Source organism: Solanum pennellii, chromosome 5 (assembly GCF_001406875.1).
Source record: "Solanum pennellii chromosome 5, SPENNV200".
Taxonomy (NCBI): Eukaryota; Viridiplantae; Streptophyta; class Magnoliopsida; order Solanales; family Solanaceae; genus Solanum; species Solanum pennellii.
The window spans coordinates 76,144,372-76,171,623 of NC_028641.1; the positions used below are offsets into that span (position 1 = coordinate 76,144,372).

A 27,252-nucleotide genomic window follows, 5' to 3' on the forward strand; every position below is an offset into this window, starting at 1 on the left:
TCTTTTTGGTTCTTATTATGAAGCAAAAATACTAGAAACTTCCTATATGCATCACTTTGCCCCCAATTTTTAGCAATCAAAGTATCTTTGAATGATATTCCATTTTTTTATTTAGAGAAATCTCTAGTACTATGGAGAATTTGTTTGTAACCAGAAGCATTTATGTATATTATACTGTTCAATAACAGTACAACAATAATACAATATTCTGTGGGCTTACAAATGAGGTCAAAATAGGGTGATTATATGTACCGTAAATTTTGTTTCTATTTCGTGAAGATAAATATACGATGTTTAATATATTTTTGTTTCAAATAAAGTATTTCAAAGCAGATATAAGAAAAAAATACAACAATAAAAAATGATCAAATACTATAATATAAGTAAAAGTAAAATTATACAAGACAGTGTAAGGAATCTTCCACTATCAATTTAATAAATTGTAACATGTTATAAGAGGTTATGCATGTATTAGTATTTTATTAGCTTACAAAAATGCTTTAATGTATAGTTTACTTAATAATCATTTTTGAGATATAGTATAAATGCATAATATATTGATTTCATGTCAGTATCAGATGCCTATGAGATATAGCGAGAACGAGTAATTATTTTTTATTGTGAAACTTGTTAGACTGTTTGCTAGTGTTTCAGCTCCCTATATAAAGACCATACTCTATACATACATACACATAAACCAGCTAGATCCAAAATAAAAGATATATATATTCATCAATATTTATTCAAGCCAAATGATTGGAAGTGCTAAAAGACCAAATAATATACACTATGAATTAATGATAAGGAAAACTTCACAATTTCTAGTCCTAATATTTTTTATATCCTTCTTTTTTTCTTACACCTATGATTTCTCCTTCTTTTTCACCTATAATTATTTTCACTTTTTCTCAACTCTTGTTTTCCCAATTTTTGCACATGTTTTTGATAGGAAATACATGTTTTTACTATGTAATAGTATCCTTGCATTTCTTGTCAAGAGCTTGAGTTGTTGTAGGTTTGATAAACAAGAAAATGTACTAATCAAAGGTGGATTTTATGATGATGAAGTAGAAATGCATGGAGAAGAAGAAGATTTAGAAGAAATAACAAACAAAATATCTGAAGATATGCAAGCTCAAGAAAGCGATATATATTATAACATCTGGCAAACTAAAGCAGGCTCCAAGAACATAATAGAAGACACATGTTTATTATCTGACAAAACAACAGAAAGCATACAAGCTCAAGAAAGCGATTTATGTTACGGTCTCTGGCAAGCTAAAGCAGACACTAAGAGCATGGTAGAAGACGCATGCTTATTATCAGATCAAATATCAGAAGATATGCAAGCTAAGGAAATCGATTTATGTTTCAACCTCCGGCAAGCTAAAACAGGCACAAAAAACATAGGAGAAGAAACATGTTTATTATCAGACAAAACAATAGAAGGTATGCAAGATCAAGAAAGCGATTTATGTCAAGCAAAAGCAGACACCAAAAGCATGGTAGAAGACACATATTTATTAACTGACAAAACAACAGAAGGTATGCAAACTCAAGAGAGTGATTTATGTTACGGTCTTTCTCAAGCTGAAGTAGACACTCAGTATACGACAGAAGATACATCGTATTTATTATCAAATAAAATAACAAGAGATATGCAAGCTCAAAAAAGCAATTTATATTACAACCTTCGACAAGCTAAAGCAAATACCAAGAGCATAGCAGAAGAAGAAGAAGGGAATGAAGATAATATGAGCATAGAAGAACTCAATAGGAAGATTGAAGAATTCATAAGGAAGATGAAAGAAGAAATTAGAAGCTAGCTAGGCCTTCAAGGATATGGTAAATATGAAAATCACATGAGATTATGGTTCGAATTTTAGTAGAGACAAAAATAGTAGTTATTTCTTTTATCTATTTAATTATAATAATAAGAGATCAGAGTTCAAATTTCAGTGTAAATAAAAATATATTATTTTCTTTTTATTTATCTAATTCATACGAGGTCAGATTCAAATCTCAATAAAAACAAAAATTATAACAATTTCTTCTATTCATCTAATTCATTGGAGATTGGAGTTTAAAATCTCAACAATAATAAGTCAATAATAACTTTCTTTCATCTATCTAAACTTTTGTAAATAGAATTACAATAATATTTTATTTATGCTGATTTTTAAAAAAAATTAAGACATCATTATCTATGCTGATAAAAATTAATAATAAATATTCAATAAAATAATTGCAAAAATTCTCCCTTCATTATGTTAGTAATTTTGAAGAATTCATGTCACTTGGACCTTGTCTAAATAATAAAAAATAATTTAGTGCGTTTTTTGTTTTTTTATTTCTATATAGTTTTATTATGTTTGATTTGATAGGTTTGTCTTTCAATTTAATATTTATCTCAATAATACATGCAACTTGGCTTAGAGCCTGGAGGTGTAAAGAAGTTACTAGAAAAAGGAAATTACCAGAATATATTTAAAGAACAAATATTACATAATTATCAAAATAATTTATTGTAATATTCGAATTAAATACTGTGCAAGATAGAAGTTGACCTATATATGTACCTAAAAAGAAGAATTAACTTAAATAAGCCATGCCATTTAAATTAAAGGAAAGTTAAAGTCTAACACTATAGTTACATTTAAAAGAAAATTATAATTTGTGGCTACAGTTTTTTCAATTTTTATTATTCGCATGATTTGTAAAATCTGCCTTCATACAAATTTATAAATTCATAATTTGTATAATTAGATTCCTAATTGTATAAATTCAGAATTTTGTATATGCTTATCTATTTGTATAATAATAAAATACTACGTTTGTATATTGACAAGTGAAATATAAAAAAAAAAGTTATGAAAAATTCTTATAAATGTATAGATACAAAATTTGAATATATTTCTTGGATATTCGTAGGCGAAATATACAAATACAGCCTCCATAGCAAATAAAAATATATATAGTTATAAAGTGCAATTATCAAAACTAATAGCTATAGAACATTATTATATCTGATATCTTTATTATTTCTCAAATTTTCTCAAACATTAAAAAAACGTATTTTTGATGAAAGGATTAACTATAGCTACGTGGAGTGGAGTTGATAAAAAAGTGAATAAAGAACAAATTTGCCATGTAACTATTTGCGGCATTTAATAATATTTTTTAAAACATAGCTATACATCGTAAATATTTACTTTTAAATTTATAAAGTTGATATCTTTTGCATACTTCTTTAAGTCATAATCAATTACAAGCTGGCCATTTTCCAAAGTTTAATATTTTGTCCATATATAAAATATTATTGGACTAATGTTTTATATTATTTTTGCAAGCTGGAAGCCAACATTGTTAACTTTATTAAGCTATTTATTGTCCTTCTTGACATTTAAGCAACATCACATTATCAATATGGTACAATTTCCTTTATCTGATGATGTAAATCTTTGAAAAGCTCCTTTTCTAAATGTCCATTTTGTGGGCCATTTTTTTTTCAAGAAATTCCGATTTACGAACGATTCGATACATAAAATATTCTACGCAGATTTTAGAGAAGAGTTGTAATAACAAAGTGTAATAATGAAAGCTTTCAATTATTAAGATATAATAATAATCCTACTTAAAGTGTATAATAACACAATTCATCTCAATCATTTTTTTAAAAAAAAAAAATATCAAACATTGCGATGAATGGGTAAATATTCAATATTTTAGAAGGACAAATACTTTTTTTGAGGGGTAAATAGATTGAATGTGGCATATTTGTTTGTAATAAAATAGATAATTATGAAGAGAAAAAATTAATGTATTAATTTATTTCTACATTAATCAACAACTTTCTTAGCACCAAATTAATAAACAAAGTGCTTTTATTAATAAACTTTTAAAGTAATTATGTAACAAGACAGTTAACCAGTAATCTGGTAACCCAAATTATTCTCTCTTATCAAATTTTCTTGTAAAAGTAAGTAACTTATATATTTATTTTCTTTAAGTAATAAATCTATATAATAATGACATACAAAAAGATAGCCATATAGATCCAAAGTTTGATTTGGACTTTTGGTGAAAAGGCCCAATTAAAATGTAATATGGGCCCTAGTATGGCCCAACATATTAGATTCACATAATTGAGCATCCAGATGCATTCTCTTCACTAAAATAGTCACATTTGTTCACATAACATCCCTTTGGGAGTCCATACGGTATGGGCCCGGGTCCGAGCCCGAGCCCGGACCCATATCCGTATGAATATGTGTCGTAGCATGGTGGTGGTGGAGGTGGTTGTACTGGTCTTCCGTACCAATTATCATGATAACACGGGCCTCCGGTATAGCCTTCGTAACATTGCCCACAACAATACATCCCCGGAGAGGGTTGGTGTGGATATCCGTGGACTGGCATCACGATCACTGGTTCTGGAACTGGTGGAAAGTGTGGTTGTGGTTGTGGTTGTGGTTGTGGGGGTAGAGCTACTGGTGGTGCTGGTTTAGGTGCTTCTTTGGGCTTTTCGGGCTCTTTGGGCTTCTGAACCTCCTTAGGCTTTTCTGGCTCTTTAGGCTTTTCTGGTTCTTTGGGCTTTTCAGGTTCTTTAGGCTTCTCCACCGCCACTATTTTAGGTTTAGGTTTTTCGGGTTCTTTAGGCTTCTCCATTACTTTAGGTTTTTCTGATTCTTTAGGCTTCTCTGCAACCACCACTTTGGGTTTCTCCGGTTCTTTAGGCTTCTCCACGACCACTACTTTAGGTTTTTCGGGCTCTTTAGGCTTCTCCACCACCACCACTTTCGATTTCTCGGGCTTTTCAGGCTTTTTGGGCTTTTCCGGTTCTTTAGGCTTTTGAGACTCTTTGATCTCAATGCTCTTGATTACTCCCCCTCCTTTGCAACACAATTTGTCACGAATTTTTTCAGGATTGCAACACAATACAGTAATTGTGATAATATTGGCCTTTTCATCATACACTTGGTCTCGAATTTCTCTTGTCCAAAATAATTAACACCAAAATAAATAAATAAAAACTCAGTTTTCATCCACACATATCTTGTCCTTATATTAATAAAATAATATGATAATTATTTAATGAAATATAAAATGAAAGAAAGTGACTTTTTTTTTTCAAATAAAAATTTTGCTAAAAATTAATAGTTGCAAAAAAGTGACTCACGAGGGAATTTGCAGAGAATTTTTTTGACTTGTTTGTAGCAGCTTGAACATTGAAGATCAACCTTTAGCATCATTATGGTAATCTATTTAACAACAAAAAACAAAAAAAGATATATATTAGTCAAATAAAATAAATTATACATATATTACAATAATTCAAAAAAAAATAAAAGCGTTTGTTTCTCGTATTCTTCAAACATACATTCATTCAGAGGCGAAGCTAGAACTTTTACTGATATTTTTCATACTAATTACTAACTTTGGTCAAACTAATAACAATCCCTTTAGCTCCTATCCGACCACACTCGTGTTCAAATCCTTTAAAATGCACTATTTTTTTTTAGAGAATTCAACTTGTACCATTTAATATTTTTTCGAAATCCGAGCAACTAAAAATAACCTAGTTATATGTCTATAGAGGAAATTAAATATTAAAATTACATACCTTCTCAGTATTGTCACCACCCATAGTTGAGAACTAAGAATTTTGATATTTGAAAGTGATAACTAATCTATAGTTTTTTGGGTAAACTTGAGAAGGGAAAAGAAAAAAAATTGTAGTTTTATTATATAGTATGAATATGAATGATGTCGAGATGGCTTAAGATAGAGAAAGTTGTATAAAGTTGAAATTTTATGAAATCATCAAGATTGGTAGCTAGCCTCTATTGGTGATGGTGGTGGGGTAAGAGGGGAGGCTATATATAAGATTAGTTTTTTTGTTTTTTTTAATAATTATATTTTAATTTTTCAATTATTTATGAGTTCTGATTTTGATTTTTATAATGTCTGAATAAACTAATTAAATAATGTGTTTTTAGTATATTTATGTTGGACTAGTTCAAAATTTATTGAGCAATAAAATAAGTTTAATATAACACATTATGAATTTATTATATCAGGTATTTTAATTTCTCTATCGATGTAAATATTAGATAACTTTTTATATCAAACTTAAATTAGTGTTGAAAAAATTATGTAATATTTTTTTTTCTTCTAAAATTTAAACCTTGATTGGCTATATTAATTGCTAACTATATATTCCCCATATGTGCATGTGATTTGGCTTTGATAGTCGCACATCTCCATACCTTTGTCTCTAAGAAAAAAAAAAGAATTTTTTTTTTCAAAAAAAATAATTAGGAATAGTAATAAAACTAGTACTAAAAAAGTGGAAAATAAGGAAAATAAAGCTTTAGTTTTGTTAGTGTAATAATGGAATTTGCACCCCACATGCTTGTTATAACTAACCTTATTTTGTGGTTCTTGAGATTTGCGTAGTATGGTCAATTGATCTTAAATACCTTTCAATGCTTCGATTTGAATACTAATTATAAAAATATGTAATTATTTTCATATTAGAAAATTTTCTTTAATAACAGGGAAGAAGATCGTAGAAAGTGAGGCTTAGATTGTTCATGCATATGAAAAGAAGACGTATGAAAGTTGAGTGAAAGCGTGAAAAATAAGGTTGGTTATAGATGATTTTAAGAGAGATAGAGGTCGACTTGGAAAGATGTGTTCAGACAATTCAACATGTTACAGTTTTAACTTACGAGGACATGACCTTAAAATAGAAAGTTCTGAAATATATAAATTAGAGTAAAGGGTTAGTACGTAGATAGTGAGTTGCCGCGATACTCGTTCATACGATTAATCGTAATATTATTCATGTAGTTTCTTGTCTTTCGGTTTTTGTGTACGATTAATCGTAATATTATTCATGTAGTTTCTTGTCTTTCGGTTTTTGTTATTATTTGTTGTTTCTTGTAATTCAATAATCATATTATCTTGTTGTGGTTATTGTTAAGAATGTTTTGTTATGCTTTCACTTTTTTGTTACTTCTTTTTCTGATTGTTTTGAACTGTTTTTCTTAGTCGAGGTCTTTTAGAAATAACCTCGCTATCTCTAAGATTGAGATAAGATCTACATACATTCTATACTCTCAAATACAAAATATGATGGCGTTATTGTAATTATTCAAAAATGATTTTTACATGATATATCTATAGGTCTTACATGATACAAATTAATTAATTGAGAATCTAAAGTAGGTATCTAACGTCAAATAAAAATTTTAAAAAAAATGTTATTATGACTAGGTATTCTAGAGGATTCTTTTACTATTCTATAGTTATTCAAAGGATCTTGTTGACAATTTTCTTGTGTGCTTAACTTGAAATTCCATTTTCTTCTACTCTCTTATCATCAACTTATACCATGAAGTCATGACCGATTTTTAGAAGATAAAAAATAAAATTATGGGTAGAGAAAAGAAAATTTGTGAAGGAATTAATAATTTGGAGTATTGAATATTCATCGATAAAGTGAAAATATTAGGTAACTAATTAATTGAATATCAAGATTTTCGTAAAAATAAGTAATTAATGTTTAGTAGTATAAAATAAAAAATAATAATTATCTTTTGTTGATATGATTAAAGTGATGTTTAAGAAATAAATATATTTAAAAATAGTGGACAAATAAAATTAAATAAAAGGGTAAAAAGTAATTTTAACAAAAAGTAAGAAGAATCTGAAATTTACACATAAATTGTTTACGCCAAATGCGTTTTATATCTTTCTTTCTTAGCTCAAATATTGTCGAGTATAAAATAAAAAAAAAAATTATCTTTTCGTTGTATAATAAAAGAAACAATTATATTTTAAAAATAGTGGACAAATAAAAAATAAAGTAATTTCAAACAATAGCAGTCGTCGAATGCGTTTTATGTCTTTTTTTCTCAACAATTATTGTCAAGTATAATTTTTTATAGGATAAAAGTAATAATTATATTTAAAAAAGTAAATAAATAAAATTAAAAAGAAGCAATACTAAAATAATTTCAACAATAAATAAGAAGACACTAAACTTTACACATAAATCGTATTCATCGAATTCGTTTTATCCCTTTCTTTCTTAGTTCAATTATTGTTAAGTATAAACTAAAAAAATAACTATCTTTTCTTTATATAGTAAAAGTAATAAATAAAAAAAAGAATTATATTTTAAAAATAGTTAACTAATAAAACTAAACAGAAAGGATAATTAAGTGATTTCAATAATAAATAAAAAATCAAAAAAACTTATACATAAATAGCATTCGACGAATTCATTTAATGTTCTTCTTTCTCTACTCATTTTATTTAGATATCTAAAAAGCGTTTTAAAATTTTTTAACGACATGACCATGGACTAAAGTATAATTAATTTTATTCTTTTTATCTCCTTCCCAAAAATTCATGATTTTTCTTAAAGTTATTAAAACGAATATTATTATCACATTTTGTCACTTTTGGACAGTACAGATAACAGAATTTTAGTACCAAAATAAAGGCTTGAACTTCATTGCACATGGGAAGTCTCATTCCAAAAGTTAAGTTCTCAAAGTATAATTTGTTGTTAGATGCTTTCGTTTTATATGCATTTCATCGTTTCACCGGAAATTTCCTTTGTTTTTATCGTACTTTAATTTGATAGTTTTTACCGTCCTATCCAGAAGTGCCGAGAAAAAATTGAATTTGGTTAGATAATGACAAACAAAGATCGATTTTTAACAAAATATAATAACTGATATTCATAGATTGAAATATAATTAATTTAGATTTGTGTTGTTATATAAGGTTTATTTCAACGAACTCTCTATGTGAGAATTAGAATTTAGTTTTTTATACCTAGTGCTTGCCGAAGAATAAAAAATTCTTATTCAACCCGTTACAATCCTTAAAAATTTGAATATAACTTATTATGAACACATGTAATTAGCTTTAAATTAAAAAAAAATGAGAAAGCGTTTATTTAAAAAATATTAAGTTTCATATATACGAGGTAAATATTATTCATTACACAATCAAGCTAAGTCACTTTATATGAAATATAAATATACTTTATGATAAATATTTATTAATACTTCATAAAATATTTTAATAGTAAACTCGATATCATAAACTAAACTGCATTATTAATACTTATTAAAAATTCTCGATACATAATTTAAATATTTTTTTAAATTTAAAGTTATATTCAACTTTTTGCTTTGAAGCATTGAAGTTATACATATATATTCTAGTAAATAAGAAAAATAAGTTTAACTAAAAAAAATAGTTTCTTTTTCAAAAATAAAAGTATAAAGAACTTGAAAAAAGTTTAGTATCATTGAACATAATAGATTCCAATTTTTTTAAATATATACTACCCCATATTTTTGTTTGTCGGTGTATCCACATAATACTGTTCATGTTAATATATATATTTTATTTTTCTTGCGATCTTAGTTAACAATAAATTATGTGGGACGAATATATATTGACAATATCAAATTATATTGGATAATAAATAAGACTTTATTACTTATTAAGTGTAAATAATATAAATTTAGAAAATATAAACATATCTTTTTCTGTATAATTATTTTATATATAAAATTTATTGTATTAATTTCAATCGATTGCAACAGGTAAATAATGAAATAATTAATACTAATGGCCCATTGGTCGTATTCACATCGACATAAAGTTAACCAAACAGGAAATAAAGTTGTTGGCTTGAGTACTATCATTAAATGCCTTTAAAATTTGTGAGTAAACTATATTTAAATATTAAATTATAATTTATTTTAATTAAGTTTCTATCAAATACTTTTAATTCAAATTTTAAGTTTTTTATATATATATTTTCAAACGTTCATTACGACTTTTCTTGTAGTAATACACATTAATCTTAATAAGCAGTAAAACCTGATAAATTTTTATATTAAAGATGATGTATGAATGTAACTAATTATCTGTGTAATGAGTATTTGAAATGTCATGTAGAAAGAAATTTAAAATTAAAAGTGTTTAATAGAAATATTTTATCATATATTTAAATACTCGATTAGGAAAAGTCATGCTTCGAACATATAAATTAAATTTATTAATTTAAGAGGTCATTGATGTATTATGCCAAAAACTTAGTACATTCTCTTTTGAGAACTACAACTCAGCTACTCCACAACACAACCACGACACGACTTTTCTCAGACTCCAATTGTAAGATTACATTCGATATATTGTTACGATCGGCATAGATCATATAGAGCAATATCAAAGAAAGCAAAGTCATATAAGATGTAGTTCATAAGATGAAGAAAGAAAAAGAATTGGAATTGATCAAATTGTATGTTAAAAGAAGAAAAAAGGGGCAAATGAGAGATGGAAAAGTAAATGGAGGAAGTGACAATCAAGCTTTGCTACAATATAAACTTCTAAAAACATTACCTCTATTGCTCTTCTTCTCTTTTTGGCCTTTCAACTGCAGAAAACATGAACCAACTTGACTTCTAATATTGAGCTACGAGTACTCGAGTTATTTAAGACTATCGTCAAGACAAGTTGATCGAAATCTTCACCTCTGTATCGACTTGTAAAGAACCACAGTAACGTATTTGGACAGGAACCGGTTAGTTGAACCGAGTGCTACCACAGAAGGGGTACTCCTATCTTTCTGCATGTAGAGATGGTTAAGTACCACGTGCTGAGGTCTTGAAAGCGGAGGTGGAATTTCCATGTGAGATGGAGAAACGTTAAGCAAAGTCATCTGTAGATGGGGTGGGACCATGGGTGGCTCCTTAGCGTAGTCCTCGGATACAAGGTGCAAGTTGTTGTAGCTGGAATCAGGGGACTGAGGAGGTTCGAAACCAGAAATGCTTTCGATGTCTTCTGGAACGTAATCCTGCACATTGCATCAGTCAGTAAGGACACAACTTTGTCAAGATATAGCACGTCAATGCAAAGGAAAAAAACATTGATATGGCGAGTGATATGCCCATCTGGAAACTTAGAAGTTGAATAAGACTGAGATGATTCATTCAAGAAAGGTTTAGCCAAAACTAATTGTAGAACAACCCGTGTCATCAACAAAGTCGAGTATCATGCTTCTACTTTTTCTTTTTGATAGGGTAAACCCTGCCCTTCAGAACTCTTGGAGCCATTGGTGGAACTCTCTCACTCTGCTCCCTTTGACTCGAATCCAACCAAAGGTTGGTTGAACCACGCCACAAAGGTGGGATAGTCTAGTGAAAGAACTGTTCCTGAAGAGGGTCTAGACAGTGGCAGAGCCAGGAATTTTACTAAAGGGTGTCACAATATTAAAAAAAGTAGACACAGAGAAAATAAGGGGAGTCAACCTATAGTATATATACATAAAACTAGAATTTTGACCAAACTAAACATTGTAATTTTCCGGCTGACACCCCTTAGCATAAGGTGGCTCCTCCGCCATTGGGTCGAGAGTGCTGGTGTTTAAAATATAAATAAGAGTTGGAGCGGATCATGTTTCTTTTGTTGCATATTTAACCGTTACTCCACAAGTGTGATTAGTTTACATCGAAGTGCTCGAATGCCCTTTAATCTAACATGAATATCTACTCTAGAAACAAATCAAGTTATGGGCATAAAAGTGAAAAAGGGAATCACACAATTACAGAAACTAAAGGACTCGTAAACGGTCAAGACTTCACTTTGCAAAGTGGATGTTGGGGTTATGTTGTATGCGTAAAAGGTTTACAAGCCTGTAATTAAATTGCAACAAATGAATATGTGAAAAATGTGTAAATATACCCTGCTTGTGGCCTAAGCCATCCAAGATTTGGTGGATGAAAATGAAAGAAGAATAGAAAAGAATAGGTTTGTGGCCATTTGCTTGCAGGCAAACCGTGTGATGAGCCATGATGTCAATACTGAACGGAGAAGAAACAGAGAAGAAAATATGGATCTAAAGTGGAAAAGTATCAGTCACAGCTATACGCCCCTGAAAATAATCACCGAGGTTAGGCTGCATAAGGCACTAAAGAACAAATTTCACCAAAGAAAAAGTTCATCTCTTCACTTTGAATCTAAAAGAAACGGGTATCAACACTTTACAGCTTTCCTCATTCAAACGACTTACCCCCATAAAGAAAAATGAGAAGGTATTCTAGTTTTACACAACATAAAATAGCACAATAAGGATTTTAAAATTCTTACACATATTCTATGCAAAAGCACAAAATAATAAAAAAAATAACACAAATTAAGATAGACGCTATGGAAGAAAAATTGAAGATGTCAAAAGGTTTACACTGGATAAAGTGACTCGACGAGAGAGAGATTATTGGAGAACACCCACAGCATTAGCCATACCATATGGCCATCAAAGACTAGAACTTCTCTTTAAAGGTACATGAGTTAACATGTCCTTTAAGCAACATAATGACTTCTAAAAAATGTAATGGATGCAATTCAAAAGAACTCTTAGTGAAATTCCCTATGATTCTTCTTTGAGAAAACAAAGGACATATTCAGGCATTGACTTAATGATCTCTCACCATATTTTCTATCTAACAGACATGAACAGACTAGACACTTGAGTGACAGCTAAGTTTCAGTCTAAGATAAAGCAAAACTCAGCAGAGATTCAACCAACAGACATGTAAAATCTTTTTCCATATCATTTTTAAAAGTCAAATTCTTAGACAGCCGAAGAACACAGGCATAAGTGCAATCCATGAGGAGCTTTTGATCTATGAAGAAGAGCCAAACAGAATTTCAAAAACGTCTTAATTCCAATTATCTAAAACTACATGTATAAAAATGAGTCATGAAGAAATAACTCATTCAGAAGGAGCTCCATTCAGAAGTATCTTAGTCTCATCATGTTTGAAGTCATCTTTCATATTTGAGATGTGAGTATAAAAGGCAGACACTACCTATTACATGTAGGCTAGCTCTCTAAAGTGTCGCAAATTACCGGATTAAGCACACAGATCTAACCAAAACTTGTTTCATGAAGAAGCATGAAGTTTCCGATCAGGCAATCACATAATAATAGTTACTCCTCCCACGTTTTATAGACAACATAGCTTAACTTGGTGAAGTTAATTTGACTAACATATTATATCCAGTAATGTGTTTCAGGAGCCTCGAAGAAACCGTACAAAACAAAACTAGACTTCGAATCCAATGGATTACTGAAAATGTAGTAACAACCATGACAACAGGATGAAAAAAATTGAAAAAAGAAAAAACAGGATGGCAAATGTACCTTCATGTCTAAAAGGTTGTAAGTATTCCCTGCTTCATCCTGAACACATGGCAAGTCAGGGGAACACCTCCATTGTCCGTCAACTATAAACCTATATTGGTATACCCCTGAAGGAAGCACCTTCAAAATGGTGAAATCCTTCCCTGATTTTTGCAGAGGCATCCTGGAAAGAGTTTGAAACTTCAACGTTAAACTTGCAACCTTAACACCAAAATAGAGATCATGGATGAGGAAATTGTCTTTTTGCTGTAGAACGTGGAAGAGAAAAAACTTATAACCTTGACTTCCAATTATCCCATGATCCCTCCACAGCAACTTCTTTGCCATCAAGAGTCCAAGATATAAGTGTTGGAACTCCTTGCTCATCACAAGGTTCCTCATAACCTGAGGTGGTTTGCGACCATGAAATGCTTGGGCCATGCCCCTCATCAGGTCTCTGTAGAGGAACCACTGGCATCTGGGCAGACATTTGAAAACCAAATGATGTCGGTCATACAAATCATCTCTTTTCAGATAAATCAACATTAGACATTAGACGAACTTCAGAAAGTGGACAACATAGTTCAGCAATCTCTTAAGGAAGCAATCCAGATAAACCATGTAGTACTGATGCATAAAGATTTGTTTTGAAGAAACCAATTGAGCTTATAACCTTAACGTTTCGAAAAAAGAAAAGAAAAACTTGCCATTTCAAAAACAATTCAGATTTCAGAACTACAAAACAGTTCACTTATCATCGAAAAATTTAAAGCAATTTAAAGTTAACCATTATTCAGAGCTAATTGTCCACAGTTTGAATATGAACCACAAATAACTCTCAGTCTAAATCTACCTACACAATCAGCAAAAACACTAACGTCTCAACCAGAAACTACTTCGGTTCGGTTATATAAGTCCTCACACTCATTTCATATTGTTTTGACCCATATCACTCTAATACTCAAAAATATTTGAAAAACAAATAAAAGAAGGGAAAATAGAAATACTACCCCCTTCAACTCTCATTTGTAAGAAAGAATGCAAAGGGTAACAACTGACCCCACGTCGAAACAACAAAGGTGAACGGGAAGTCTTCACATTTCAAAATCAATTCAGATTTTAGAAGATAGTTTTCATCAAAAAGAATACCAGCAATTTAAAGTAATGATCTTCATTCAGATCTATAACCATCAATTGCATAGTAGCAACATTCATGTGTGAAATGCTAAAAAGTTCCAGTTTAAATCAACTTAAGAAAAAGATACAATTTTACGATCAGATAGCCTTAACATTTCAAAAACAATTCAGATATCAGACTGCAGAACTAGAAGTTTTTCTCAAAAGTACAGCAATTTTAAGAAATGACCTTTATTCAGATCCAACCATCTATAGCACAGTACACCATTCATGCATGTACCACAAAACAGATCCAGTCTATGTCCTACTTGATTTCACAAACTTCAAGCAATTAGAAAGACGAAAGATTAAAACTTTACACCTAAACAAGCACAACAACCACTATGCCGCGATCCCAAACAAGTTTCAACCAATTAAAGAGAAAAAAGATTTGAACTTCACATCTACATAAGCAACAAGAACTAATATGCATCAACTCCTAACTAGTTGAGGTCGGTTATATGAATCCTTATTATTCATTTGCTTCATTTGAACCCACTTCACTATATGGCACAACCAGTTAGATAGAAAAAATTAAAATATTGCCCCTAAAAAAGCAAAACAACAACAACATGCGATCACAAACAAATTTGAACCAATTGAAAAGAAAAAAGATCACTTACACCTACATAATCAACATCTAATATGCCTCAAATCCTAACTAATGGAGGTCTGTTACATGAATCGCTTCTTTTGAAAACACGTCATTCCAAGCAATTAGATAGACAACTATTAAAACTTTACACCTAAACAACAATCCCAAACCAGTTACAAAAAATTAAACATTATAAAGATCACTTTACACCTACATAAGAATCAACAAATAAAATGCCTCAAATCCTAACTAGTTGAGGTTAGTTGCATGAATCCTCAATATTCATTCGCTTAATTTGAATCCACTTCATTCCCAACCATTAGATAGACAACGATAAAATGTTACACCTAAACAAGCAAAATAACAACTACAACGTGATCCCAGACTAATTTCAACCAATTAACAGAAAAAGATGTGAAATTTACACCTACATAAGCAACAACACTAAATATGCCTCAAATCCCTAACTAGTTGAGGTTAGCTACATGGATCCTCAATATTTATTCGCTTCATTTGAATCCACTTCATTCCAAGCAATTGGATAGACAAAGATTTTTAACAACAACAACTACGCTGCGATCCTAAACTAGTTTCAACCAATTAACTGAAAAAGATTTGAGCTTTACACCTACATAAGAAACAACACCAAATATGCCTCAAATACTAACTAGTTGAGGTCAGCTACATGAATCCTCAATATTCATTCGCTTCATTTGAACCCACTTCATTCCAATCAATTAGATAGACAAAGATTAAAACATTACACTAAAACAAGCACAACAACAACAGGCGATCCCAAACTTGTTTCAACCAATTAAACATAAAAAAGATTTGAACTTTACACCTACATAAGCAACAAATGTACCTCAAATCCAGCTACACGAACCACTTCATATCAATACAACAAAAAAAAATCAAGAACAATAAGACCAAAACAAAAAAGAAATAAAACAACCCCTCCACCCCACATTTCCAATAAAGGCTAAAAAGGTTAACAAACTCACCTCAGGTCTAAACATCAAAGGTGAACGAGATGCCCTAGGACTGGACGGTGGAGATTGACCCATAAACTCTCCATCAACCTGATGAACGGCCATGATATCTTGGACCCCACCAGAATCAACCCCATCAACCCCTTCAACCCCAGATGGGATATTGCCCTCATTTTCTTCTCTTCCATTAACATTCCCCATTTTTTTTTTGAATCTTTAACACCACCCACAAAAAACCCACTTCAAATCTACAAAAAAGATTCTTTTTTTGTATAGTTTTTATTAATACATTTCACCCACCACCACTCTATATGATTATTAAGGACAAGAAGTAACTAGATTTAAAAAAAAAAATTGAGATTTTGTTTGGCTTTTGTATTTGTGTTTTCTCTATGATTATTATGGGATAATTGAGTTTTTGCGAGATGAGTGAAGTGAGGAACACACAGAATAGCCGGTAAAAGAAAGGCACAGGTGAAAGCAAATGTGGGTGTACGAATTTGAAACTAATTTAATTGCTTGTGTTTATGCATAATTAATCAAGTTTAACAACACGTAAAAACTTACTTGTACCAAAATTTATGCTAAATTATATTTATTAAAATTTTAATAATAGTATAATAGTTGTTAGGATCGAACCCACACACACTTGATGAATGAAGAACGCAAGAACTTTCGAGAAAGATGAGAGATCTAGAGAGAAAACAATTTTTGGTGGTAACACTCCATAGGTAAACTTTCATGACGGTGGGATATATATTAATAATTTAGAGTATTTTTAGTTACAGAGAATAAATGAAGAAAAAATAGTACAGTCTAACAATAATGTATCATATTTATGCAAGGAAATTGTTTTTGATAAATACTCGTAAAAATAGAGACAATAATAAACAAAAAAGAACATATGAGGTATTTTTTTTTTATCTAACCATTATCAACTATTATTAAAACATATTTCAAAGTTGAAAAGATTGAGTTTTTGAATAACAATTGTTAAAAGACGCGTGATAATTTAATTTGTTCAAAATAATTCTTCTATAGCAGATTACTCATTAATTTCGAGGCATGTTTAGATAATTAGTTTTCAAAGAAACAAAAACACCTTCTTTTTTTTTAACTATTGTCTTATTTAAAAAAATAATTTAATTTCTTTAACTATCCGCGTGGAGTGTCGTTTGATGCCAATTTTAAATTAAGAAAGAGAGTGTATACCGTGCACCATCAAATACTAATTGAGGTTTGTATTTTGATAAATTTGTTTAGTGTCTGATACTTGTATTAGAGCTCGAATAAATCGAGATTCACTCCTCCGACATTAAAGGATAAAGCGTCTTCCAACAAAAGTGACTTGTACCTAGAAAAACTCAAAATTTAAACGTCTAATTAATAATAAAAGAATATTTATTATCACTATATCACATCCCTAGTTCGTGACTTCTATTTTGATTTACCTTGATGCATCATGTATATTAGTGATATGTGTACATTATGTATAACTTAAGAGGGAAGTAAATTGCTAAGTAATTAGTGAATATGTTTAATCCCTTTTTACCTAATATTTATCACTTTAAACATAATAATTATTACGTAATTTACATCAAATCATCACTTAATCATAATAAAATTAACATAATTTAGTATATAAAATGGATCCAACAAAACTTTTCCACTTTGGATCTTTGATGCTCAAAGGGTTGTTGCACATCCTTTTCAACATTTGAGTACTTTTGGCCAAGTTAATGCAAAGTCGTTGTCCAATGAAAGCCACAATGACTAAATATCTGTCCACCATTTGCCACATAACAAACTCCCTCCGTTCACTTCTACTTATATACTCGAAACTTTACGCAATTTAACAGACAATAATTAATATGAATAATTATCACAATATTTATATTAATTGATATATAGATTTAGGTCCTGAAAAATTGATTTAGCAAATAAGTAATTGATGTTGATGATAAAATAAGAAAAAAAAAGTTATATATTCAAAGTGACAAATAAAAATGAACAAGTGAGTGTTATTATGATAAACATGTCTGGATTGTGGTGGGGTGATACGAGATTCTTTCATTATTGGATCAGCATTCATAGAAATAGAATCCACAATGTGCGAATGCGGATTTAATCAGTCCTAATACGAATATCAGACACCGAATGAAAAAAACTGGGCCATCTCGAGGATTACAAAATCAAATTGGGCCCTTGGGGGTACTAAGTCTAATAAGCGTTTCTTGTTTGTGTCTATTTTATCAATCAATTTGTTGATGAGACAAACGAGGTTTCCTAAAAAAATGATAGTACAAGGTACTTTAATTTATAACTGCAATTAGTGGTTGTTCTTTTATTAGATTTTGATTTTACTTGATTACTTGTTCATTTTATATATATTAAGAGTTATATATTAGCCCCAAAAGCATTTCAACGCTTATTACGTCCTTCCTCATATCGAAATTGTATATACAAACTTAGAAACATTTCATCGATTACTACACCCTTACTTGTCTCTGGATGTCTATGTATACACCATAAGTCTTTCCTCATTTGAATGTTTAGCAATCCTCAGGAAGGGATCCATCGCACATCTGATTCATGAACAGAGGATTCATAATCAAATAGCTTGACATAATTACTTTTAAGGTGACAATTGCTCTATGAAGACTCGCTTTCACTACAGCTTTGATAGGTTACTTAACCAAGTGGCCTATGAGCCGCAGGCTCATTCTTCAAATAGGCATACTTGTCATGAGCCAAGGCCAATCAAAGAAACTTGAATACACAAATAATTGTTGATGTACACTTGAAGAATCATGTATAACATACAAAAAATGTAAACCTGAAAACCAATGTTTCCATCACCAACATTTTTTATCCCATGTTTATTCAATCAATACTAAAAAAGAATTGCACCTTTATAAACTTCATTGAAGTCACGGTGACTCGAACTTTCTATCCATATATTAGGGGTCGTTGCTGCTACCGGTTGTTCTGACATTGCCGTGCATGTACAAGTAGGTTTTCTTTGCAGAAAAACCGGTTACTGTAGGAACTGGTGAGAAGCCTGTATACCTACCCTCCATCTTCGCCGAGCATATGTCAGAGATGTATCTGAGAAGATCATGTCCTTGGACAAATGGCTGAGCTGCATATTGTTCAAATGGCATCCACTGCAAGTAGAGGACAAACAAAAAGTATTTAGAAAAAACGCGAGCTTGGAGCGTGCAGTGCTGAACGGCTTATTTGACGCATATGAACTTTGCTTATACATTCACAAGTTTGCACATAAATTTTTTAAAAAAAATAATACTTTATAACGGTGGTATCCATGTCAGTTTGCACACATCTCAACTATTTTCGGCTCGATAGGTGGCAGGCTCAGAACCTACTATCTCCCACCACTATAGACACCATGTAACTCTACCTACCAGGACTTAGGTAAATGAGAAGAAAACGAAATTGGAATCCCAGCCCCCTATGATTTTCACCACTCAATCGGCCGTTACGCCGCACCCTTAGGTGCAAGCTTGCTCATGTTCTTTTTTAATAAGTAAAGTTTACACATTAATTTTGTAAGAGTAAGTTACATTGATCCAAGTTAACTTCCTCCATTCACCTTCAATAAAGCTCATGTCAACTGTTTCTACTTGATTACTTTGTCCAACAGCAAAACCACACGAATTCACGCTAAAAATATTCCAAAGAAACTACAAGATTTGCTCGGAGGGAAAAATGTGGTTTGTTCAGGTTCCTGAAACTTCTAATGGACTGAGAAGGGGAAAAGGGGAAATGCTGAAATGGTGAAGTCAAAGAGCATTATTTATCGGCATAATACATAAACAGACAGTCAAACTTAACCTCAACTAGCTAGTAAACGTTAGAACTTTGAGTATGCACATCTAGACACCTCAACTCATCTCCATTTTGTCAATTGAACAAATCCAACTTACAAATGATCATTTAGACACCTATAATTTATGTGTCACGTCAGCATCAGGTCTCCACAAGACACAATGTGATGAATTGGAGTGTTTAGTTGACAATTGAAACCAAGTCGAGGTGCCTAGATGTGCCCCCTCAAAATTGGAGTGTTTGCTTGCCAGCTAAGATCAAATTTGAGTGTCCGTTTATGTATTATGCCTTATTTATTTAATAGCATTGACATAGAAAATCCTAGTTCAGAATATTATTTTGAACAGCATGTACCTGGGCTGCCTCTATTTCTCTCTCTTGCATCTGGATATCATGGGAAAGAGGTTGCAGCATGCAGACGAAAAATAGATCTGACTTGTCAAAGAATGACTTGTGACTTTGCCTGCAATTCAATAAAAGTCGTTGTTCATACACATGAAATGCAGTAAGTATAAACAGACCAAACATGCAAGGACAACATAAGGTTTCATATTTTTACGTAAAAAAACAAGAGATTGTAGCTTTTAATAATATGTGGGATGAGAACATGGACTCCTTATATCGTCTTGGGTAATCCTCCCTCGTAAGCTAAGGTTTTGGGGTTGAGTTGGGCCCAAGATCCATTTCTTATTTTTGGTAAAGGGCCGAAGATCCATTTCTTTACATGGTATCAGAGCACAACCCATCCCAATTTTCATATTTGGTGTTGGACCCACATATTAAATTGTCCACACACTAGCTGTCTAGCTCTAGGGGTGACTGAGGGAGGGGAGGGGAGTGATTCTGAGTAGCTTTATCGAGATAAGAAGCAAATTGTGAAAAGGCATGAAGACTCTCACATGGAGGGTCAAAGGAGTGAGTGATCTCTTTCTATGGTTTGGGGAAATCCTCACCTCATTAACTAACTTTTGGGGTTGAGTTAGGCCTAAAAGCTAGCTCAAGATCCATTTCTTTACATGGTGAGAGAGTCGGGCTCATCCTAATTCATTGTTTCCAATTCGCGCTCCAAATGTCGTCCTATTAGGGAAAATGTTGGGATTTCCACATCGTTTGTTGGTAGAGATGGTAATGGTGCGGGGCGGGTTGACCTTAACCCGCAAAAATTTTAACCCGCCCCGCATAAAAAAAAATTCAACCGGCCCCACATAAATTTTCGAATATTTTCCTTTTTGATGTAAGTTTGATGCTAAAAATGAAATTCATAAAAATAAATTCATTTTCTTATTAAGTTGTATTGATGTAATAGATAATAACTTAAAATTTTATTTTTTAAAGGTCAATTGGGAACGCATGAAAGAAACCGTATTAATTTAATTGAACCATTTTAATTTACTATCTCGAGTATTTTAGTAACTTTAAAGATATTATCTTAATAAATAATGTTCTATAACTCTTATAACATGTAAAAAGTTAAAATTAAGTTTGAACCCTCATAAAACCGCCTAGACCCGCAACCCACCCTGCCCCGCCAAATTGCCATCCCTATTTGTGGGATGAGAACCCAATGTTCTTGGGCAATCCTCCACTCACAAGCTACCTTTTGGGGTTGAGTTAGGCCCAAGATCCATTTCTTTACAAGTAACATCGTGATATTCTCAATGACTATGTCTATGTTGTTGGCATTCAAATTAAAAGGGAACAAGCATAGACACCAGTACACTATATACGTACATATTATCAAGAATGCAGTACATTTAAGGCAGCGAAAGAGAACCTGAATGCCAGTAATTCTAAAAACTTCGCATTAACCTGTATCAATGGATACCAAGTAAGTGAGTGTTATTACTATTATCCCAAATTAAACTAATATTTTGAATAACTAGTTTTGTCAAACTTAAAAAATATTAAAAACTGAATTCTCTCTCACCCCCGTCTCTTCTTTCACTTCTCTGACAGCTGCATCAGATATATCTTCACCCTGTGGATGAAAATTCAACATAATAGCAAATATTCTTGCAGCTCATTCGCTTTAGATTTCCGCTATTTAACTTAAAGACTTTTTTAAATGGCATAGAAGTTTTCATTTACACATACCTCATCAACAACTCCGGTAGGAAACTTCCACACACCGGTTCCACGGAATCGTCCACTCTTTTCTTGGACAACTAGCACCTAAGATTTTTAAGAAAATAATTATTAAAAGTACTCCAATAACTAACATGCACTATGATACCTTAATTTAAGTTTCTTTTAGAAAAAACAACATATGTTGTGATACATACATAGCCAGATAGCTGTATATAAGTATAGAAATGTACGTAAGCTGGATACTATCTGAATGATGTACGTGGAGAAAGTAAAACCCTTCTCCAGAAAAAAGAAAAAGAAGAAAGAAAGGGTGCAAGTATCCAACAGACAAAAGGTGGGGTAAGGTGGTCTGACATACTAAATGATATTTAAAGAAGATATTTAAGCAAGAGACTGGGTTGAGGTATGAAAACGTAACGTGCTGTATATAGAAAAATATATCTTCATACACTCCACATGAATTCACCTTCTTGACAAGGTCAATAAGTTCAATAAACCAATGTGTGCAAGGAAATTACGCCAATAATGTTATATATACTTCTATGTTTTTAATTTTTTTTTATAACTGAGAAATCTGCCTGTGACCCGTCCTTTGGACCAATCACAGCCTTCTAAACTCGGTGGATAATGGGCCCGCCCCTCTACCCTTCTCCACTTAAATATTGGGCTTCGCTTTGCACGGTGTGGAGCTTGAACCTATGACCTAAGCCACAAATCCTCCACCTTTTGACACTCGAGCTAGGCCTTGGGGGCTATATACTTCTATTTCACTAGATAAGGTACCATTAGTTTCAGTAACAAGTCATGAGTATAGCCTTGACATATACAAGTTTTAACATATCTCAGGCATTCTCTCCTTACACAGTTATACACACTTGCTCAGTCGCTAACTACAACTTTTGCCTTCTTTGACTGTCTTCTTCAATCTTTCTATCTTCTGCTTTTGTCTTTGGCACTATTGTCCCTTCTATTAGTACTTCAGTTATTTGGAAGTTAACTAGTTCACTCACATTTAATACGAAAATAAAAGGAGTAACACCATACCTCATTCCTTTCATTCACTACGAAAGCACCAATACCCACTCTATGTGTAGCATTTGCTGGAATAGTGTTAGCAGTTCCAGGCAGCCAACTCACAAGCATCAAGTATTTTGGTTCTGCGTGGTGGTAATAAAATCCTTCCTGCAAAACAAAAGGATAATTGTATCAGAAATTGACATCGATTCAAGCCAATATAATTCAACCACCATAAAAAGAAACAAACTTACCTTCACAGCAGGTTCAACAAGCATTACAAGCTCAATAGGCAATTTGATCCAAACACCTTTTTTACCCTACAAATATGTCCACCTATCATCAAGGATGCAATATGAATCAAAATCTTGCTATAGAAATTTAGACGTCCAATCAATCATGGCAATACAATCGGCCTATTTTTCTCTTCGAAAAAAGGGGTAGGGGAAGAGGAATACAAGATGGGAAATTGAACTCACCAACAAGGTGAAAGTTGGGAAAGTTCAGGTAGACGTAGGATTCCTCTCAATCAGCCTTTTCAAAGATAGGTATCTCTATTCTCTAATAGACTAGTGTACCACCACCACCACCACCACCCAACCAAACCCCAATTATAAAGCCCTGAATTTGGCAGTGTAAACTACACAACATCTTTTAAACACCAGTTCCTTTTTCTATAGCTCTGAATGAGCTGGTGTTCAGCAGATTGTATACTAAATGTTCTACAAGATTTTTTCAAGGTCGAAGTCACCGCATGCACAATGGACAACAATAATGTATAACAGCAGCTCAGATGATGTTGAATTAATAGCCTCATGACAACACACAAATAGTTCTCTTCATCCCCTTCTATTTTACTCTAGACAAACATGAAGTATTGCTAGCATCTCAAGCACTCAAATGTGCCCCAACCACCCTCCCACAAAAAAATGGGTACATCTTAAACTTCTAAGCAATTACATTTCAACCACTGTTAAACTGTATAACAATCCTAAATTTGTGATTTAAGATGTCCCGAGCAAGAAACAAAAGGGTTAGATGTTAAGGAGCTAAACAAATGAAGATGTGCATGAAAGGAACGTTCTTTTTTCTTTTCTTTTTGCAGTCATAGAGAACAAACCTGCCAGATTTAGATTTTGCAAAAGATGTGGCAACTCAAGAGCAGTCCCTCAGTCCCACCCACCCATTAAGGGGAAAAGAAAGAAAAATACCTCATCTACAGTTTTATATGATTCTTTAATAATTGTTGTGCCCGGACAACTTCCGCACACTCGACTATTCTATCGAGTACCTGCTATCTCGCATCAACACATGTACCAAGAAATTCTGTGCACCAAAACTTAGACATATATAAATAAGTCTTTGTTGGAATATGAACACTTCTCTCCAAGGACTTGCCCCACCCTTAGGTGCAGTACTACTATGTTAAGATAAAGAACCTTTTACCAAATTTATTGTTACTTTTGAGTGAGGAGAGACACCATTCAAAAACCTGCAACACTTCCGATGAAGTAGGCCTGACACACAGAAAAAAGTTATTTCTATCTTAACAACGGTGGTAACCTGGGCCACCTTCTACAGACCTCAATTATTCCAATGGATACTTGCTACGTCCCACACACAGTTTTAGATAACTCTATCCACTAAGACTTATGGTATGATTAAGAAGAAGGAGAAAAAGATAAGGAATCTTCCTTTCTCAACTTATTCGCCACCTTTATTTGGATCCCCCAAAAAAGAAGAACATATCTTTGCTCAAATTCACTACCAAGGGGAATCTTACATAACTAACTTTATGAGTTCAGTGACATTTGAAAAATAGAATCTGAATAGTGGCCCAATAAACAAATATTCCCTCCGTTTTAATTTGTTTGTCTCACTTTCCTTTTAAGTTCGTTTCAAAAAGAATATTTTTTTCTTTTTTTGGAAACTTTTTAATTTTAACTATCCAAGTGACATGTTTAAGACCACAAGATTAAAAGGCATTTCGGTACATTTTACATATCTTTAGTTTAAGATCACAATATTCAAAAAGTATTCTTTACTTTCTTAAACTTTTTATCAAGTTAAAACCAGACAAATAAATTGAATTGAAGGGAGTATATTTGTACTACCTGTTGTCTCCAATGAGAAAGTGAAGCTCTAAGCAAAGAAGCAAAGACAGAAGGGTCCAATGGCTCATTAGTCATTTCAACCGTCACCCCACCATAGTCATCCTCTTTTGCAGCTAATATTTTATCCACTTGTTCCATTTCTTTCTCCTTTGCCATTGCCGGAGTTGCAGAGCAACTCATTGATGACCTTGTATTTAGATTAATAATTCCACACCTAATCTTGGTCAATTTGCCTTAAAATATTCACAAAAAGAAAATGGTTAAGACTTGTTCACAAAGTTAAAATCACTAAAGGGTCAATCAAAGAAACTAAAATATAGCTAAATATTTGATGATGACGACAACAACATACCCAGTGTAATTCCACACCTACCTCTAACCTCATATATGCAAAAAAGTTATTTCCAAAAACACTCGACTCAAGTGCAACAAAAAAAAAATACAACAGTTCAGAAACATGTCAATTAATAACGAAATCAGTAAAGTACATAGCATTCACCAATAAGAACAGTAACAACAACGAAATAATGTGTTCAGTGAAACACAATAACAACAGATTATAACAGATATCCAAAAGCAAGAAACTACATGTATACGACTAATACGATGCTAATAGACTCCCACCAAGCCTAATCAAGCTCAACTACCTACTAACCTTGACAATTTGCCTAAAATATTCACACACAAAAAAAATGTTAGACATGGAAAAAGCTGACCTAATCTTAGACAATTTGCCTAAAATAATGACAATAATTGATTAAACTTGAGCAAGATTGAAACTTTCACCAAATGGTATACTAAAAATAGAAAAATAGAAAAAGGGGTCACCTTGATTTTGGCAGAAACTGAGTTTCACCGGACGGCAAGACAAGAAGTGACGTTTTGAGATAAAAAATGAAGTTCTTGGTGGAAGAAAAGTAGAACGACATATATATTTGATTATCATCTATTGCTATTGGGAAAAAAATATGCATATAAAAATTATACTTTAGTAATTAAAAATGAATAATAATGGAAGAATGAGGATGTATCTCCAATTCAATAAAAAATGAGTAAACGTGGAGACAGGGAGAGAGGAAGGCTGAGATAGGAAGGAGTCAAGATATAATTTTTTTTTAAAAATGGTGGAAATTGGAATGGTAGCTGTGTAGCCAAACTCTTTAAAGGGAAAGTGAACCACACTCTCTCTTCTTTTATTTTATATATTTATGCTAATTTAGGTTATAATTATGTACCATAGTTTATCAAATTATCGGAATAAAGCACTAGTATCTTTAGATTATGATTGAAACCTTAGAAATATATCTTAATTAAAATAAGATCTTATTTATCTTTGGACTCATTTGTTTTTTATAATCTTATACATCTTTTGACGTATGTGACACATTTCGTGGCTCCACGTAGTTAAGGCGCGTAAATACCACGTCAGCTAAGAAGATAAACAAAATTAGGCAAACATGGGTTTAGAGGGTAATAGGATCTTAACTTAGTTAAAATGCTTTTGAAATTTCGGTCATACTTTAGGGGGTACTTGTGTCTTGTCCTAAATTATATTTGTATTACTTTATGTTAGCTAAATATAATGTATTTGACGGTTCTATATTTCAGATATATACATGTTCCAATCCAATGTAATTTAAGAAATGTCCTTTCTCTCGAAAAAAATCACAAACCATACCCACGATCATTAAAGCTGATAATTTTTTCGTTTAATTAATATTAAATCAATATCATATATCATATTGATATCATTAATGCTGATAATTTCTCTTAATTGATACTAAATTTTTGTGTGTCTATATATATATATATGACATTAGTATCATTAAGGTTTCTTGTTTATAAATTACTCATTGGTGAGTGATACATATATATGACATTAGTATCATTAAGGTTTCTTGTTTATAAATTACTCATTAGTGAGTGATACTATAAAAGTATATATATATATATATTGTTGTGGTATCATTAAGATTTCGTGTTTAGAAATTACTCATTAGTCAACATCCTAAAAAGTAGATATATATTGTTGTGGTATCATTATGATTTCTTGTTCAAAAATTACTCAGTAGCTAATAATACCATACGATTATATATATGTACTCTTATAGTATCATTGACTATGAGTAATTTCTCAAGAAGAACCTTAATGATACCAATACAATATATATATATATATATATATATATATATATATATATATAT

General features: G+C 31.7%; 3 protein-coding genes across 6 annotated transcripts; all 3 read right to left on the minus strand.

Annotated features, from left to right (window-relative positions):
• Positions 1-3,866: 3,866 nt before the first annotated feature.
• On the minus strand, positions 3,867-5,851 carry LOC107018581 (pollen-specific leucine-rich repeat extensin-like protein 1). Its single transcript, XM_015219098.1, has 3 exons — positions 5,624-5,851; positions 5,180-5,261; positions 3,867-4,991 (listed from the first exon to the last, which is right to left on the minus strand). The coding sequence occupies exons 1-3, from the start codon at positions 5,645-5,647 to the stop codon at positions 4,138-4,140; spliced, it is 960 nt and encodes a 319-aa protein (XP_015074584.1). The 5' UTR covers positions 5,648-5,851; the 3' UTR covers positions 3,867-4,137.
• A 4,412-nt stretch (positions 5,852-10,263) lies between these two features.
• LOC107018591 (SNF1-related protein kinase regulatory subunit beta-2-like) lies at positions 10,264-16,475 on the minus strand. 2 transcript variants are annotated; one of them, XM_015219112.2, is made up of 5 exons: positions 15,995-16,475; positions 13,519-13,697; positions 13,241-13,403; positions 10,569-10,891; positions 10,264-10,471 (listed from the first exon to the last, which is right to left on the minus strand). In XM_015219112.2, the coding sequence occupies exons 1-5, from the start codon at positions 16,181-16,183 to the stop codon at positions 10,468-10,470; spliced, it is 858 nt and encodes a 285-aa protein (XP_015074598.1). In that variant the 5' UTR covers positions 16,184-16,475; the 3' UTR covers positions 10,264-10,467. The 2 variants fall into 2 exon arrangements, with proteins under 2 accessions (XP_015074598.1, XP_015074597.1); XM_015219111.2 differs by having other exon boundaries at positions 10,264-10,891; positions 15,995-16,474.
• Positions 16,476-18,722: 2,247 nt separating this feature from the next.
• Positions 18,723-26,194, minus strand: LOC107020908 (nudix hydrolase 2-like). Of its 3 annotated transcripts, none has more exons than XM_015221436.2 (9): positions 25,876-26,194; positions 25,048-25,280; positions 23,188-23,253; positions 22,964-23,101; positions 21,926-22,003; positions 21,759-21,809; positions 21,606-21,640; positions 20,186-20,294; positions 18,723-19,149 (listed from the first exon to the last, which is right to left on the minus strand). In XM_015221436.2, exons 1-9 carry the CDS (start codon positions 25,991-25,993, stop codon positions 18,943-18,945), a joined length of 1,035 nt encoding a protein of 344 aa, XP_015076922.1. In that variant the 5' UTR covers positions 25,994-26,194; the 3' UTR covers positions 18,723-18,942. The 3 variants fall into 3 exon arrangements, with proteins under 3 accessions (XP_015076922.1, XP_027773078.1, XP_027773079.1); XM_027917277.1 differs by having other exon boundaries at positions 23,188-23,269; positions 25,876-26,193; XM_027917278.1 differs by lacking the exons at positions 25,048-25,280; positions 25,876-26,194 and adding an exon at positions 24,145-24,558.
• Between the last annotated feature and the right edge of the window lie 1,058 nt (positions 26,195-27,252).

Excerpts from the sequence above, each read along its gene's own strand:
- LOC107018581 (XM_015219098.1), bottom strand. The coding sequence starts at position 5,647 with ATGGGTGGTGACAATACTGAGAAG. Across the intron at positions 5,262-5,623 it reads GTGGTGACAATACTGAGAAG|ATTACCATAATGATGCTAAA; the intron begins GTATGTAATTTT and ends GTTGTTAAATAG. Across the intron at positions 4,992-5,179 it reads AATTCTCTGCAAATTCCCTC|AAATTCGAGACCAAGTGTAT; the intron begins GTGAGTCACTTT and ends TTTGGACAAGAG.
- LOC107018591 (XM_015219112.2), bottom strand. The coding sequence starts at position 16,183 with ATGGGGAATGTTAATGGAAGAGAAGAAAATGAGGGCAATATCCCATCT. Across the intron at positions 13,698-15,994 it reads CTTTGATGTTTAGACCTGAG|ATGCCAGTGGTTCCTCTACA; the intron begins GTGAGTTTGTTA and ends ATGTCTGCCCAG. Across the intron at positions 13,404-13,518 it reads TGGGATAATTGGAAGTCAAG|GATGCCTCTGCAAAAATCAG; the intron begins GTTATAAGTTTT and ends AACTCTTTCCAG.
- LOC107020908 (XM_015221436.2), bottom strand. The coding sequence starts at position 25,993 with ATGATAATCAAATATATATGTCGTTCTACTTTTCTTCCACCAAGAACT. Across the intron at positions 22,004-22,963 it reads TAGTGAATGAAAGGAATGAG|GTGCTAGTTGTCCAAGAAAA; the intron begins GTATGGTGTTAC and ends TAAAAATCTTAG. Across the intron at positions 19,150-20,185 it reads GAGAAATAGAGGCAGCCCAG|TGGATGCCATTTGAACAATA; the intron begins GTACATGCTGTT and ends CTCTACTTGCAG.